The sequence below is a fragment of the Archocentrus centrarchus genome, chromosome 2 (genome assembly GCF_007364275.1).
Source record: "Archocentrus centrarchus isolate MPI-CPG fArcCen1 chromosome 2, fArcCen1, whole genome shotgun sequence".
NCBI lineage: Eukaryota > Metazoa > Chordata > Actinopteri > Cichliformes > Cichlidae > Archocentrus > Archocentrus centrarchus.
In genome coordinates, this window is record NC_044347.1 from 12,958,202 (window position 1) to 12,975,078 (window position 16,877).

The window sequence follows — 16,877 nt, forward strand, 5'->3', positions numbered from 1 at the left end:
TACTATAGGGCTAGTTACCCTATCAGGCAAGACTGTGGCTGTCATCCCAGCTGGTCACACTGTAGTTTTAGAAGGGTCTGCCAATGTCTATTGTGCCTTGACCAACCAATGTGCCCTAGTTGAACATCCTGACCAGTCCTCCTTGCCTGGAGGCCTTTGCGTTAAGAGTTGTTTGATAACTCTTCCCTCTCGAGCTCCATACAAAGTTCCTGTGGTTATCACTAACGAGTCAGACCAAGATGTTGCTATTCCTCCTACTCGCGTTATTGCAGAGTTGGGAGCTTTTCAGTGCATTCTCACACAGCACAATGTCGTCAATGCAAGTGAGCCAAGCAGAGATAAAGAGTCCCCACTGAGTTTTCATTTTGGTGATTCCCCTATTCCCCCAGATTGGAAGGAGCGAATAACCAAAAGGCTCAATGAGATCCCCGAAGTGTTTGCTCACCATGATCTTGATTTCGGGTGTACCGATAAAGTGAAACACCAGATAAAGCTTCATGATGAGACTTCATTCAAGCAGCGTGCACGACCTAGACACCTTCAAGATGTTGAGGCTGTTCGCCAACACCTTCAAGAGTTGCTTGCTGCTGGTGTCATAAGAGAGTCTCAGTCCCCTTATTCGTCACCAATAGTTGTGGTGCGTAAACGGAACAATGATGTTTGTCTGTGTGTAGATTACCGCAAACTTAATCTACAAACAGTAAAAGATGCCTATGCACTTCCTCATCTGGAAGAAGCATTCTCAGCACTCACTGGTTCCAAGTGGTTTATGGTGCTGGATCTTAAATCTGGTTATTACCAGAATTTCCTGGCTCCAGCTATTTCCTTGCATATCACTCCTAGCTTACAATACCTCATCCGAACCTAGATGCTGGTCTGTTACTCTTACATACTTAGGCCTAGTTTAAGTAAAGGGTTACAACGGGATGGAATACCCTCAAGCACCCTGCCCAGTGACTCCAAGAAGGGCGGGTACTCTGAACTGTCATTTGGCACATAAGAGCAAACAAGAGTCAGGACCCATTCCTTGGCCCGAAGGTGCAGGGAAGCAACCCGCTTGTCTCCCAGTGAAAACTCTAATGTACAGGCAGCAAGCCATGGGGATACAAGAATACCCACCCCAGCTCACCACCTTTCACCGAGGGCAACTCCAGACTGGAACAGAGTCAAGCCCCTCTCCAGGAAACTAGTTCCAGAGCCCAGGCCATGCATTAAGGTGAGCCTGACTATATCTAGATGGCATCTCTCAACCTCATGCACTAGCTCAGGCTCCTTCCCCACCAGAGAGGTGACATTCCATGTCCCAATAGCCAGTCTTGATACCCGGGGATCAGTCTGCCAGAGCCTCCACCCTTGGCCATGGCCTGACACATATTGCACCTGACCCCTACGACGCCTCCTGTGGGTGGTGGGCATACATTTACTTTGTCTAAAGTTAAAACCAAGTGTGCACATTCTTCTCTCCATCTTGTCTTACACAGAGCAAGTGAGCATTAAGTACAGAACACCTTTGTGCTGGATTGCAGTTGACAGCACAGCTCCTCTCTCCACCTGGTAGTGGAACTAATATATCAACAATCTCATTCCATCTGTTCCTGTTCTGGCTGACTCTGGGCCACACCCAGTGACTCCAAGCAGGCTCGATACTTTGAAATGTTGTTCAGCGTGCAGTGCAGGTGAAAATCAGGACCTGTTCCTCCACCTGAAGACATGGGGAAGTAATAATCTGATCATCCTGTGGAAAACCCCAACATACAGAAGAGGAAACGGAATTTATGATTACTAACTCAAAAACACTAGTAAGTGCACACAGCATAGTTCCTGTCAGCAGCACTACTTATCTTTTTAAAGCATGAATGATAATTTATTTTACAAGGCTGGAAAAAGTAAAACACACGAGGAGTGGTGGCTTTCATTTTCAAGCCTGTTTGAATTTCACTGATTTCAAGTTGAATACATGTACTCACCAGTGACATGCAGTGAACTCCAAATAGAAGCTTATATTTTAATTTTAATTATGCTAATGATTACATATGCTTTAATCAACTCCATAATGTTCCACAATGATGGCAAGAAAACATACAAACATTTAATGTAAGGTCAAACTATTTGGGGGTGGGTAATTTCTCTCTTTTTAAATAAATAAAAAAAAAAACATGTATTATCTTACATTTATTTGAAGATGAAGTCCATGCCTTCTCCCTATGGGGCAGCACTGCTGCAGTACTAACCCCTATCAGTGCGGGACGGTACTTTCTGCCCCCCACTGCGTATTTTCACTATGCATTTATGACCGATCAGAAAGAATAAACATGTCACACACATTCATTCAGTATATTAGACAGACTGTTGAACATCAGCATGTGCAGCACAGGTGTAATCAATCAAGTATATTTGCGATGTAAAGAGAGACATCAATGGGCATGCGCCAACCGCCTGCTTCCAGCACCACCAGAGGTGAGCCACAGCACTGCACTGTCTCACCTCACATTTCTTCCATGTGTTTGAACATGGAAGATTACGCATTGCCACAAAACACTGGCAATGTGTAAATTCCGTGATTTTGACCATTAAAGTGTTGAAATAATTCAGGAAACAGTTTTATAAAACAGTCAAATGTATTTTCTCTTATCATTGTTAGTATTTTACTTGTCATCATGCTCTGATCTGCCTCACCTGCCTCCCCTGACTGCACTGGTACTCACATTCACTTTATCTAAAGTCAACACACAGACTTTTATTCAGGACACTTTGTTGTTATATTTTAGCTTAGTGGGTACCTGCTACGGACCAAAAAGCTATCTTTTGATAGAATTAAAAGCTCAAACTATCTTATGCTAATTAAAACGTTAATTTAATAAATACTTGATTATAATCCATCAGATTCTCCCATGTCATGGAATTGTGATATTGATATTGTCTCTTAAATGACATATCAATATCCTGCCTGCAAATAGGCTACATTCTCCTCACTTTTGTTGGGTGTACAAAGCTGGGGGACTAGTTACGCATTGAAATTTTGGTGGGAAAAAACAAAGAGATTAACAATAATAATGAGAGGAAATTTGAACACAGTATAGTATAATAGTGTCCTTCAATACTACTGCTTTGGCACATTTGATTAACTGGCCTAGCTGTTCCAGTGCCTCTGAAGGGGAATGTAAATGTATGGTTAAAGATCTCATCAATCATAATTCTCATAATTCCTGTACTCTGAAACAGGAGTTGGGTGTGAGTGAATTTACTTGTTTTCCCTGTGTTATCAGGGTTGAGTACCTAACCTGCTGTAGAAGAAATTATGTTCCAGATAGAAGAACAAAACTAATCAAAATGGCATTGCTGTTCCTCAGAGATCACTCAGAATTCAGTACACAGATAGTTACAGGAGACATATACAGAACTCACGAGTCACCAATCACTTTATAGTTTGTTGGGAAAATGGGAAATAGGTGCAGCAATTTATGGAAACATTTGCAAACATACATGGAAATATAGTATATGAGGCCAAAACTGAGTTTGTACAAGTCTAAGAAGCCTGAAAGTTAATATTTGGTGTGACCACCTTTATTCTTCAGCACAGCCTGAACTCTCTGAGGCAGCTTTCTTGTCTTTTTTTTAAGTAGTCTTCAGGAATAGTACTCCAGGTTGTGTCTCTGCCTTCATGACTGCTGCCAAGGTGTACACCTGTGGCTGTTTTATCAATCAAGGCCTGGAGTATTTAGGGGTGGCTGAGATGATGACTCACCACCAGATTGTACAATCTCCATGGTGGTGATACAGCTAGCTCATCTGTTGTGCATAATTCTCATCTGCCTGTCTGTAACCTTGGTCTCTCCTGCACATCAGTTTGCTCCTTTCTGCCGAATCGCATTACTGAAATCACAAAACTACTCAGCCTCGCCACGGAGCCAGCAAATTCAGCCACTGCCTCTCCAGCCTCCACCTACCTGCCCCACGAATCACCTCAGTCTGCACTCACCCCTGCCACCAGACCCTGGAAACTCCCTGTCAGCCCAAACCCTGACAAGTCATCCCCCCAAGGCCTCACTTGCCAAGATAGACCAGTAAGCCCATTCACTCCCTTAAACGTACTTCCACAATAATGCCTTTGGCATCTGCTTAACACTGTCTCTCTTCCTCTCCACAGATTCTCTGTGCATTGCCAGACGCTCCCACCTTGCTTTCTCTCCTGCTTGTTACTTTGAATACTGTTACTACAAATAAGTCTTGTTAACAAGAACTGTCTTATCTGCTCCTTGGGTCCAGACTGCCCAGCCACGATGACATTTGTTCCATTCTCCATAAAGATGAGCCCACTGGACTTCAATAATGTAGAGGTCCGTGCTCTGGGGAGGCCAATCCATGACTGATGGTATTCCACTGTTTTTCTACCCAGGTATGCTTTTACTGCATTGGCAGTGTGTTTGGGATTATTGTCATGCTGAAAAATGAAGCTCTAACCTACTTCAATAATTTCAATTTTATGGAGATCTCCAACACCACTGGCTGAAATGCAGCTCCAAACCATGGCAGAGCCTCCACCATGTTTTACAGATGGCTGTAGACAGTGTTGTACCTTTCTTCACCTCCTCTGTACATACTGATGATGATTTGAACCAAAATTCGACTTGTTACCACTGATTTTCAGTCCAGTTCTTGTGTAATGTGGCATACCGCAGCCTTTCCTCCTTGTTTCCCTCCTTAAGAATGGCTTCTTGACAGCCACCATTCCACTGAGACCATTTTTCATGAGGCTTCAGAGAACAGTAGATGGATCAGCTGAAGGTCCAGATGCAACTCTTAGGTTCTGTGTCAGGTCTTTGCTGGATTTTACACACAAAAAAATTCCTCTGAAAATAATCACATACAAGGAATGGACTAAAAATAAGTGGAAAAACAGCCAATGTCTGAAGAAAAACTTTGAAAAACCTTCAGAAAGCTGGAGAACTATTGGCTGCTTGGAAACAAAATATAAAGAAACGAGGGGTGACTCGAGAGTTTTGAACAGTACTGTAAATCCTTAGGAGCAACTTTTTTCCTGCTTTTTTTGCCCCGTTGACTGTTCTAGATACATTTATTTGGGAGCCTAAAATTTACATTTGCATAACTTGCATAACTCTAAAATTTGTAAATAGGCTAAGCCTGTGTTTGAATTATTTTTTCCTTACTTGCGCTCAGACTATTAAACACCACAGGGCTGCACTTGAAAAAATTAGGCTAAAATAGTTTTATATCTCTACATCCAGTAATCATCATCTGGTAACATAATGAAATGTGCATTGTAATTATAGTCAGATCATCTAATGAGCTGTGAGTCAGCTTACACAACCAGAATTTATATGGGACTTTTTCAGTCTGAATAAAATGTTTGCTGCACATTCATAGACCGCTCTGTAATGCTACACATACAGCACAATTATTTTATCACTTACAGTTCCACACCCCTCTCAGTAAATACCAGATCAAAATTCAGAAACTCTCTTAAAAAAAAAAAAACAAACAGCTTAAAAAAAGTTAGAAGTTCAATATAAAACTTTTTTCTTTCTTTGCAATGAACCCGTTGGTTCAGATCTGAATCTTTATTTAGGAGGTGCCTGAAATGCTTTAACTCTTTAAGAGCTGAAAACGCAAAATTCTATCTGACCAACTCAGTTTGCTGCATATTAGACTCCAACTGATAGAGGACCACTTACTATTATTCTTTTGTTTGTTTCTTAAAGACCATAAAGTCTTAAAGAGGTCAATAAACACAAATGTCCTGATTAACTGGAGATTTTTGCAGCTTGTGAATGTGAACCTACACTGAAGCAGAAATCGGTGAACCCTGATGAATATCTGCTTTAAATTCACATATCTCAGTAACTTCCAAACAAAAACAATGCAGTGTGTAAAGTCTTATTTCTTAGTTTTATTCTTTTTTGCTTGTTTCTTTATCTTCTTCATGTGTCCATCTCAGGCAGGGACAGATGTTTGTTTAGTTTCTTCTTCTCTTCTCCTGCAGGCTGTTACATGATGTCTTGCTGCTGCTGCGTGGACTCACTGACGACCTGAAGGAGAAAAATATGAGAAATCTTTCTGAATGCAGGCAGGAGAAAAACTTGAGTCTAAAGTTAGAGAGGAGGGATGGTGGATATGCTGGACAAAGGATGTTTAAGATGGAGTTGCCAAGAAGGAGGAAAAGAGGAAGACTACAGAGGAGATTCATGGATGTACTGAAGGAGGACATTCAGAGGATCTTTAAAGTGAATTCCTATGTGATGGAAATGATCCCACTGCACTGCAAGACCATGAAACACTCACACTGGAGCTATTCTACTCATTCCAAGCCCCACATTTTATTCCAGGGCTCTGATAGAGTAGCTTTGCATGATTCACATTTCAAAAATAATCCTTCTTTATCTCATGCTGGGCCTTTTGAAGCCATTCAGTTTATCCTGTCTGAAACAAGCTTTATGTAATTTCTGATTGGCTGCCCCACCAAAACATATGGTCTAAACAACTGGTGGGTGGGGCTTCTGTCCCTGAGGTGACATCATACAGAGCCAAGAGTAGAAAAAACTGTGTGAAACCGAGTGTTTGGATCAGTCTGAATAACTCATGATTGTTTGAGGTGGTGTTGTGGTATTTTTTGTTTTAGACTCTCTCTTGTAAAAGAGAGATGAGACTGCTTGATCTCTTAAAATGAGAATAATTTATTACATACAAACCAATCCCTATTAACTAAGTTAAAAAAACTAAAATATTCTTACTATAAATCAGCTTTTCTTTTTTTTTTTTTTTTAGAATTATCACCTATAAAACTAAGCTAAGAGCAATTTAAATAGCCTAAAATAAGATTCATTTTCATAAATCTCTTGAATAAGCTCCTGGGATGGATCACAGCAAAAGAAAAGCAAACAAAAAACCCTTATGGAGAAAACTTACAGCGCTAATAACTAATATATTTTACCTCTCCGTCACGGGTCTCGATGGTCTTGATGAGGACAGTTTTCTTTGAATGCAGCTCAGAGGAGCGCTGCTGCTCAGGGCTGGTCTCTGATTAACACAGAAAATATTGCATTTAATATCCTCATGAATGCTTCACTGTGTCATACGTTATTTTGAAAGATTTTTTCAATTTTACACCGACTCCACCCGAAAACGCGTAAACACCCTGGTTACTTCTTTACTTCAGCACCACACTACCTTATGGTGCTCAAAGTTGGTTAATGAAACAAAATTTTGTCTTTAGATTGTGACATTTGGAGTTTTAAAATGAGCTCAAATGTAATTTTCAGCCCTGAAGATTTCATGCAGATCTCTCCTGTACTTATGAAGTTATGAGGGCTCAAAAAGTTCCAAAATTGGACCGTGTAACTGCAAAAATATTCATAATATGAAGGTAAAATTTATTTACTTAAGTGACAGTGCATTTAAAAAAAACAAAAAAAACAGCTGCTTCTGAGAGTGTGAGCCAGGAAATCTCCATATAGGACCCCATAACTGTGTGGTAGTATTTCATTTTTTCAGCCTAATTTTGATATTTGGTTAATTATATGACCACTGTTTGCACAGATGAACTAAAATATCAACTTTTACATTATTTAGACACTTATTATATATCGTGTATATATTTAAGCAGTAAATCAGGCGTATATGCTCTGAATGGACTTTGGGTTCACACAGATTGAGGCCTGTGTGCTGGTTAGAAAAAGCCTGGCCCCTGGTGGTGAGTTCAGGTAACAGCAGCTGTGTTCACACCTCGGAAACTCAGGGTGGAGTAGGTCTGCACAGGCAAGGCAATCCTGCAAAGACAGAAGGAAAAGTGTGTAAAATATTACATAAAACATAATTGTGTAGTTATTTTACTTATATCTGGATAAAATACTGATATTTTCGAGGCAGTTTTCCTTTCTGTGCATTAAAGCTTGATTGTAAAGGAATTCAAGCAGCAAATTAAAACAGAGATTAGAGATGGAGATGTCCAACCAGATGCCCCAAAACAGTAGTCCAAGAAGGTGTATGATATACAATTTATGTTGTATTTACTTTTCTCTTTCAGCAGCATGATTAACTTATTGCACATGCAGTAACTTCAACCATGATTAGGAGCTTTGAATGTGACGAGTAACTCACCTGCTCTCCTCTCCTTCCAGCAGCTTCCTGTAGGTGGCGATCTCCACATCCAGCGCCATCTTGACATTGAGTAGGTCCTGGTACTCGCGGAGGTGGCGCGCCATCTCGTCCTTCATGTTGGCGATCTCCGCCTCCAGCCGGGCGACGGTGTCCTGGTAGTTGCCGGCCTCTCGTCCATGGCGGTCCTCCATGTCCCGCATCTGCCTCATCAGGGACTCGTTCTGGATTCATCAGAGACACGAGTCTGAAATCAGACCGAGCTCAGAGAAGATGGAGTTTAAAATAAAAACCTGAAAGTCTGTCTGGGAGACATACTGTGCCTTTGAGGGAGTCGATCTCACAGGTGTAGGCCTGGATCTGGTGTCTGAACTCCATGGTCTCCTGCCGGGCCTGCTTCAGTGCCTCGTTGTTTTTACTCACCGCCTGGTTCAGATCGGACACCTGTGGGGGTCAAAGGTTAAAGAGATTTCAGGGTTTATTTTAAACCCCCAGTTTCTGGATTTCAGAATTTATCTCTAACATTGTAGTTAATGCTGACCACATCCCTCTGACCTTGGACTTGTACCACTCCTCAGCCTCTGCAATGTTCTTGGCGGCGATGCCCTCATACTGCGCTCTGATATCTCGCAGTGCCGCCGTCAGGTCTGGCTTGGACATGTCCATCTGGATCTGGACCTGCGTCTCCTGCATCTGGGCCTGCAGCTCACGGATCTCCTGCAGGAGGAGGAAGAGGACGAGAAACATTTTGTTAATCTGAGTTTATGTGCGACCAACTACTCACGCCCATCAGAATCAACACAAAAACAAGAAAAATGAGACAAGCAACAATAACAACTGGCATGAGAACAAGAAGAGATGTAAGGAGACCGATGCCTGTGCCGTTCAGAGGCAGGGACACCCACTGGTTGGTACACAGCGTAATTTTAGCCTTACATCTGCTGTGGGAGATTTCAGAGCTTTGCTGCTACCCAGCCCGGGCCTGCCGCCAACGCCGGCTCTGTGTGTGGTTTGTAAGTGAAACTGTGCGCTTCCCCAATCCTCTTGTTTGTCATCTCATACACGCAGAGACAGATGTAATAACAGATGCAAAGACAGACTGACATGCCGGCTGCAGCATGGTCACACAGCTCAACACGCACTCTTTAAGATTTATCCCGAGAAGCCTGTTTGTGTGTCACTGACAACAATGTGTGACAGCTTTCCTCTCAAGTCCTCTTTAATCTGCTTAAGGAGTTGTCTAAATTCAATAAATGATTGAATGTGAGGCCGACTTTGATGATAGCTGCAGAGTAATTAAAAGATTTATGGATGCATTTTTCATCCTGATAATGGAAAAACTGAACAGTATAGAGGAGGAGGAGGATGGAAAACAAACCTCTTCATGGATCTTCTTCAGGAAGGCGATCTCCTCCTGCAGCGTCTCGATGCGTCTCTCCAGGTCCAGACGGGCCAGAGTGGCAGCATCCACGTCCTGCAACAGTAAAATGTATTGATTTTACTCTTTGAAAATTGTAGTTATAAAAAAAAATGTAAAAACATTTATATATTTCATATAAGCCTCCATTAATGGTTCTGCACCAATGGGCCAATTACTGTAAAACAGGGGGTGTCAAACATACAGCCGAGGGGCCAAAATAAAGGCCAACCAAATGATCCCATCGAGTCCACGGGATGGCTTTGAAAAATGTGAGAACTGTAAAGAAAGGGGGCATAAATTTTGAACTCTTTTCACTTTATGCTGTCTTTTAATCTAATGCGAGCCAGAGGCCTCAGTCATTGTCAGGTTTAGTGCCTTCTTACCAATGAAGACTTCACCCTTAGCCTGCCATGCTGCACCAAATAAGGACATAGATAAACAGAAATATATTTTATTCATCTATTTTTTAAATTATCTGTTTTATTTTTGTTTGTTTGGCTGCTCCCTTTAGAGGTCACCACAGTGGATCATCTCCCTCCATCTCACCCTATCATCCTCCACTGTCACACCAACCCTCTGCACATCCTCCTTCACTACATGTGTGATCCTTCTCTGATCTCCTTCCGCTTTCCCTCCTGCCTGGCAGCTCCACCTTCTTTGTCCAGTATATCAACTATCGCTTCTCTGCACATGTCCAAACCACCTCAGCCTTGCCTCTCTAACCTTTTCAATTATTGGAGAAAGTACGGGAAATGAGTGCAGGACCTACCGCTCTGAAAGCAGCCAGGTTGTTTTCTGCTTCTTCTTTCTGAAGAATTTCTTCCTGGAGTCTGGAGGGCATTAGGACACACAACATAGTCTTAGGCAGAGAGTTATTAATGACCGACTGAAGCAAACTGTAGGAGCTGCTGTCCACATGCCAGGGTGTCCCTGCAGAAAGGCATTAAAGCTGCTTTAGGCAGAAGTCCAAAGAAGCAGAATTTCATAGCCTGTAAATAAAAGATGGATGTAGCCAGTGTGCTGTTGGTTGGTGACGCCTCAGTTTGAGCTTTTCCATTTTGGTTTCCAAGCACGGGTCACTGCAGGAGGGTATGCACTGCAATGCATACCCTCCTGTGTCATTCTTTCTAACCTAAATGCTGAAGAAGGCTCATTTCCTCATATACTTCTATACAATCACAGAGCCGAGAAGTCGCCCCCTGCCGGCCATTAGAACAAACGCAGGTTTAAGGCATTTCCATATTAGCTTCAGATTTTGAAGCTTTGTCCATCACTTACCGTCTTAGCTCGAAATGAGCCAGTGCCATAATTTGTAGACACAGGATTCAAACCCCACCTTCCCTAAATTAAAGACCTTCCTTTAAGCTTTACACCACCTTCTTATCTGGGCTTTTTCACTCTTTGTACCCTACACTGACTGGTTGAAGTCTTCCATTGTGGACTAGATTTTCTAAAGCCTGAGAAGCCTTTGCCCCTTTGACTTCTGAATTACAAAATGCTTAAAGGTCATTATAGATTGTTTTTTTTTTTTTTGCCTATCACACTTAATTAGCCAAAAATGTCCAGAATGTGTAAAAATTTGTCAGAAGAGCACTTTTAACTCTTAACTTCAAGGAATGGGATGAACAAGAAGGTGAACATAACCTCTGCAGTATTCCCTCGCACTGATTTGACTCACTCTGTCTTCCCTCTGATTCTTTATAAAACTTGTACTTGTTAAAACACAAACCGCAGACAGAGAAAGAGAAAAGACAGATCACCAGAGGTGCTTCAGATATGCACAGGCTCGTTCCTCTCCTTTTATAGATGAGGGCCATGTAAACACAGAGTGCGTGATCAGCACTAACTTTGGTCAGGCTCGAACAGTAACACACACACACCTAATAGTGCCTCATGCTTCTTGCAGTCAGGGAAAATGCATGAATTTCTTGCTCAGGAGCACTTTTATCAGCACAAAGACACTGTCGGATTATTGTCAGGCCTATATTTAAACAGTGGAACACGTGTATTTATAGATGCAGGCTGGTTTGAGCTTTGCAAAATGCCTCTATAATCATCGGGCTATTTAAATCTGTGATTGGGGTCTTCAGGGAACCACAATTCTTCCATCTCTCTACTTTAAATAGAAAGTAAACTTGTGTTTTGTACTATAAAACATATAAATAAAACATCTGAATGTCTGCTTTGCTGTTTGATTTTTTTCACTAAAGTCACTGTCTTTGCTGCAGTAACACGCTATTAATAAAGAGCTACATAAACAATTGATACATTTCGATAGTTTTACTCAAGTATAAACCGCTTTTTCACATGGAAGGGTTTGAGTAAGGCCCCGTTTACACGAGAATGAATAAGTGGAAACGGCATCTTTTTCTGTTCTTCTTTTGTCAAAAGTAACGCAGAACCACAAGAGACATTGAAAACCATGTAGTCCCCAAACCAGGTCCCAAGTTGGCGGTGTGTGTATATAAGTTGGAACCATAGTGCGCATGTGCCAGCATGCCCCATTTTCAAAAAGTAGCGTTTTAGCCGTATACATGGAGACAGAACGGAAGCTGTTTTCAGGGACTCGAAACGTCGTTGTTGTGTAAAAAAAAAAACAGGCCGAAACGCAACAAAATGTTACCGTTTTCACCTGAAAAGATTCTCACGCAAACAAGCTACACAAGCTAACCTACAGTAATGTGAGCATGTACAATACAGAGTTTAATAGTGAACATAATTATTAATGCACTGACACAACATAATGTAGCAACTGAGTTTATCTGACCAGAAAAAGAAACTAACTTTGCACCCTGCACATTATGCTGGTCAGATAACGTTTTATGTCAGTGACAATAAATTGTGAGTAGCCTTAAACATTTTATAAATTAAATGTCACTTTTTTTCAGCACAAAGTTTGTTTAGTTTTTCTTAATTTCACTTTTTATTCTTATTTAGTCATAACCTTTAAAACATCAGGAAGTTTTACTAAACATGAACATGTTGTTTGCAGGTTTAAATGAATAATTTCTACTTTTTAATGGCCTAATAAAATACTTTATCTTTTCTTTGGTTATAACATTTGTAGCATCATTAATATTGTTAAACATCAATTAAAAATCTGTTTTACTTTGATTTAACTGAATGTAGGTCCCTCTGCATCATATTCAAAGATACTTGATTTCCTCATACAAAAACACCCTCAATAAGAAGCTCATCCTCCCACTACATCAACAGTGAGTCATTTGCAATCCTCCTGTGATGATACACAAATCATTTTAGTATATTTTTATTCACAGAAAGTAAATGGAGACAGAGTGGGTGTGTAGTCCATTACAAGCTGAGATGAGCCTCACAGAAACAGCTTTTCAGGAAATATCCAGAAATTTGACTTTTTGATTCAAGAATTATCAGTAAACATGTAATCAAGTAATCTGCAGTAAAACACACAATCTGTGAAGCAAAAGGGAAACACTTTCATGCTCCTTTAGAAACGAGGTTATCTGTCAGGGTTTAAAAATACTTCCTGTAACTAGAACAAACAGCTGATGATGCCTCCCTCATCTCCCACACGGGCTGGTTAAATCGAGCAGACAGAGACTGCACATCACCCCCATCCCTCCATTCATCCTTCTGCTTCATCCGCACGCTCCTTCCCCCTTCGTGTGGCTCAGCAGGTATTTCTTACCACGCTTGATTAAGCTTGACTGGTCAGCGCTGTTTCACTCATTCAGCGTCAAACTGCCTCCTAAAGTCAGCATTTTCTGTTGTTTTTAATCAGCATTTTTGTGACTTTTTTGCTGCAGTTTTTGAGGCTCCCGTGTTATTTTTACACACACACACACACTCACACACACCCTCCTCTGTCTTTTACTTCCAAACACACACATGCATATAAAACTTACACACAGGCATCTAATCGAACAGGCTGCCAACAGGTATTTACATTATTTCCACAGGACCTAACTTAACCTAACCTGAAATTTTATGATCAACATCATGGGGACAAAACACCCCCACAATGTATATTTACAGTATATTCCTACAGCTTAACACACTGTAAACGTTGGCTTTACTTTAAAAAAAAATGCACATTTAAAACAAATTTAAATATGATTGTCTTAAAAATGAAGTGCCATCAACTTTAAAGGTAAAAGCTTTACTCGAGTCCTTCTAATTATTTTAAATTTAGTCCTTTAATTTAAAATAATGAACCACAATAAGGAGTGCTGCCTAATTTTAAGTTAGAAGCACTTTGCGGTTTTATATTTATGCTAACATTTATGAAGCAAATTTTATAATAAATAAGAACAAGAATGTCATCATTAACAGCCTAGATTTTTCTTTTTTTACATAAAGTTTAGTGCATGTGCATAGATTATTTACACTGTGAATTAATCCCAGTTTTTCCTCACATCTCTGAGCCCTATACACCGCACAGTTACTGGAACAAAAACATTAAAAAGCAACACTGACCAGGAGTCTCGGTCATGAGACCTTTACACACTGGTTAATACCTACAAGAATCAAAGTTTTACTGAAATGAACACCGACTAAATTAGGATTTGAAGGTAAACATTAACAGCACTGTGGATCTTCGTACTGCCAGCGCAGAAGACTTCCTTCTGTACAGCTATAACCTCTAGTGTTCAGGCAGATTACAGATTAGAGGAAGTAAACTTTAAAATTTGCATAATTTGTTTACTTAAGCACACACAGGCCTATTGTAGAAACCAGTCGGTGACCCTCTGGCAACCACCAGTCAGTAGAAAAAAGTGTGTATTTCCCGACTGGTTGGCGACTGGTTGCTGGCTGTTTCTAGTTGAAATGGATCACAAAGAATTAAACAGTGAAAACCTACTTGTAATTGATTTTGTCCTAGCAGACTATAGTGGTCACCTTCAAAGTAAAAGTTGCACCTTTTTAAACATGTTGGCTGCAGGTAAGGCACAGCTTTTACTTTGAAGGCAAAAGGGTCTCAGTTTCCATTTTGCATCGCACTTTTGCAACACTGCTCATGAGCAGTTGGAAGGTGTTTGCAGTGTAGGTCTGCCGCACTGTATACAGTGTAGAGTGTTTAAATTATGTGTTAAGATTCAGAAATTCCATTTTTTTGTAGCATTTTTGTTCCCCGTACAGCACAAATGTTCTGGTTCCTTGTTCAAATGATAGAAAAATCCAGTGTTTCTGTAACTGTATGAACACATAAATGTGACAAAACTGACTAATAACTAATAATATTGGATATTTTTCAAGAAACATTGCCAGAATTTATTGTAAAAGTCACTATAATAAAATTCTATAGTGTGTTTTTAACTTAAAATTAAGTAGAGCTCTTTTCTTGTTATAGTATATTAAGTTCATGTGACTTCATGTGACTTATCCTTCTTAAGTAATGACCTTTGCCCTTCCCACCTGAGTTTCAGCTTGTCCAGGTCATCAGCCAGATTGTCTCGCTCCACCTCTATGCGCGACCTCTGATTGGTCAGGATCTCCACCTGCCTCCTCAGCTCGCTCATCTCCTCCTCATACAGGTCGGCAATGCGTGTGGGCTCACGGCCCCGCAGGCGCTCCACCTCCACTACCAGCGCCTGGTTCTGCTGCTCCAGGAAGCGGACCTTCTCGATGTAGCTGGCAAAACGGTCATTCAGGTGCTGCAGCTCAGCCTTCTCATTGGTCCGCGTGGTGAGGAACTCCTGATTGAGGGCGTCTGCCAGGCTGAAGTCCAGTGTCTCACCCATGCCAGCATAAGAGCGCCCAATGGATGCCCGAGAGGTCATCAGTGGCTTGCCGTAGTAGCTTGAGGAGACACGGTAAGCTGGTGTGGAGCTGGTGCGGGTCACCTCATAGACCCTGGAGGTGACGTGACCCCCGCCACCGCCGCTGTGGCCCAGCAGGGATCGGTTGAGTGAGGGTGAGGCGTAGGTTCCATGACCAAAGGTGCGTCGGTAAGAGGAGGCGGTCTGGGCGGAGGAGCTGTAGGAGGTCATGTTGGAGGACACAGAGAGCCTGGCGTGAGCTGCAACACAGAGGAGCACTGAAGAAGAGCCTGCTGCCCCCAACTATTTGTAGTTACCCCCTCCCTCGCTTGTCACCCCCTCCTCCCTGGGAACTGCCCTCCCTCCTCCCTCTCTTGCTTTATCCCTTACCTCCTCTTGGTAAAGTCTTTTTTTCTCTCATTTCTTCTTCATCTACCTTTTACTCCTCCTTTCTCCCTTTCTTATTTTTTGCTAAGGGTGTTAATTTTCTATGCAGCCAGCATTTGTTTGCATTAAGCTTGAATAGCAGAAGAAAATGACACAAAATGAGGTAGAGTTAGTCTGAGACTTACTATATCAAAATGCTGAGAAACATTGACCAAAAACTTCAAGTTTCAAGTTATTAAGTCAAAATTTTGACATAATAACCTGAAATTTTGACTAACGGCAAAAAATTTGTTTGTTTTCATGTTCTCCCACTCCACCTGTTAACTCTGGCAGATTCCCCACTGGGAGTCAAAAATAGTCCAAACTCCCTCAGCTCCTGTAAAATGATCAGTGTGTTCTTGCAGGTGTTACAAAACATTCACGAGAGAGTGGATTTATAAGGTTTAGTGGCGTTAGAAGCTAGCAGTTAGTTAGCTAGCTGGTTTCCACCCATAGATGATAAAGTATGTTCTGACTGAAATATTACCCCCAAAAAACAAAAACATACAGCACTGCTGTAACTTTGAATTTAAAGAAAGAAGAAGAAGAAAAAAGATTATTAGCACACGGTAGATTCAGGATGAAGGTTAAACTGTTCTCAGTAATGTTTCATGTTGACAGTTCTTGATGAGCAGAAACAAATGCCATCAAATAGCAGGAAAAAGACACTGAAAATGGACCAAACCTCAGCTAAGAGAGCATCTGAGGTGACTCATCCACAGCACTGCCTTCTTAATATGGTTTGGTTTCTAAACTGATTTGGCAACGCCTGCCAAATAAGAGAGTCCTGGCAGATCAGTGAAAACCAGAACTGGTCTTTTTCAAGAAGGACAAACTGCCATAGAGGACCCGTTGAGTCACACTGAGCTTCATGAGAAGATCATCTCGCCCTGCCTCTGTGATCTCATATCATAACAATGTGAGGATGCAAGGCCGCTTTCGACACTCGGCCTCGTCCCCACATGGCGAGGTGGCCCAGGTTGTTAATGACAGCGTCCGAGGGGGAAGAGCTCTGACAAACCTGCCTTAAAAAGGAAAACTATCCCATCCCAAGAGTCTGAGACACAGAGGGCTGCAGTACATACCAAAGCAAAGAAATCCCACATTCACAAACAATATGTGCCATTAATGATGATACCATTACGTGTGAGAGAGAGTGAAGGAGATTTAAAGGGAGGTTT

The 16,877-nt window shown here is 41.4% G+C and overlaps 1 protein-coding gene across 1 annotated transcript; it reads right to left on the reverse strand.

Annotated features, from left to right (window-relative positions):
• Nucleotides 1-5,911: 5,911 nt before the first annotated feature.
• LOC115793318 (desmin-like) lies at nt 5,912-15,529 on the reverse strand. Its single transcript, XM_030748249.1, has 9 exons — nt 14,927-15,529; nt 10,302-10,362; nt 9,491-9,586; nt 8,668-8,829; nt 8,431-8,556; nt 8,116-8,336; nt 7,741-7,784; nt 6,950-7,035; nt 5,912-6,047 (listed from the first exon to the last, which is right to left on the reverse strand). The coding sequence occupies exons 1-9, from the start codon at nt 15,499-15,501 to the stop codon at nt 6,006-6,008; spliced, it is 1,413 nt and encodes a 470-aa protein (XP_030604109.1). The 5' UTR covers nt 15,502-15,529; the 3' UTR covers nt 5,912-6,005.
• Nucleotides 15,530-16,877: the final 1,348 nt, after the last annotated feature.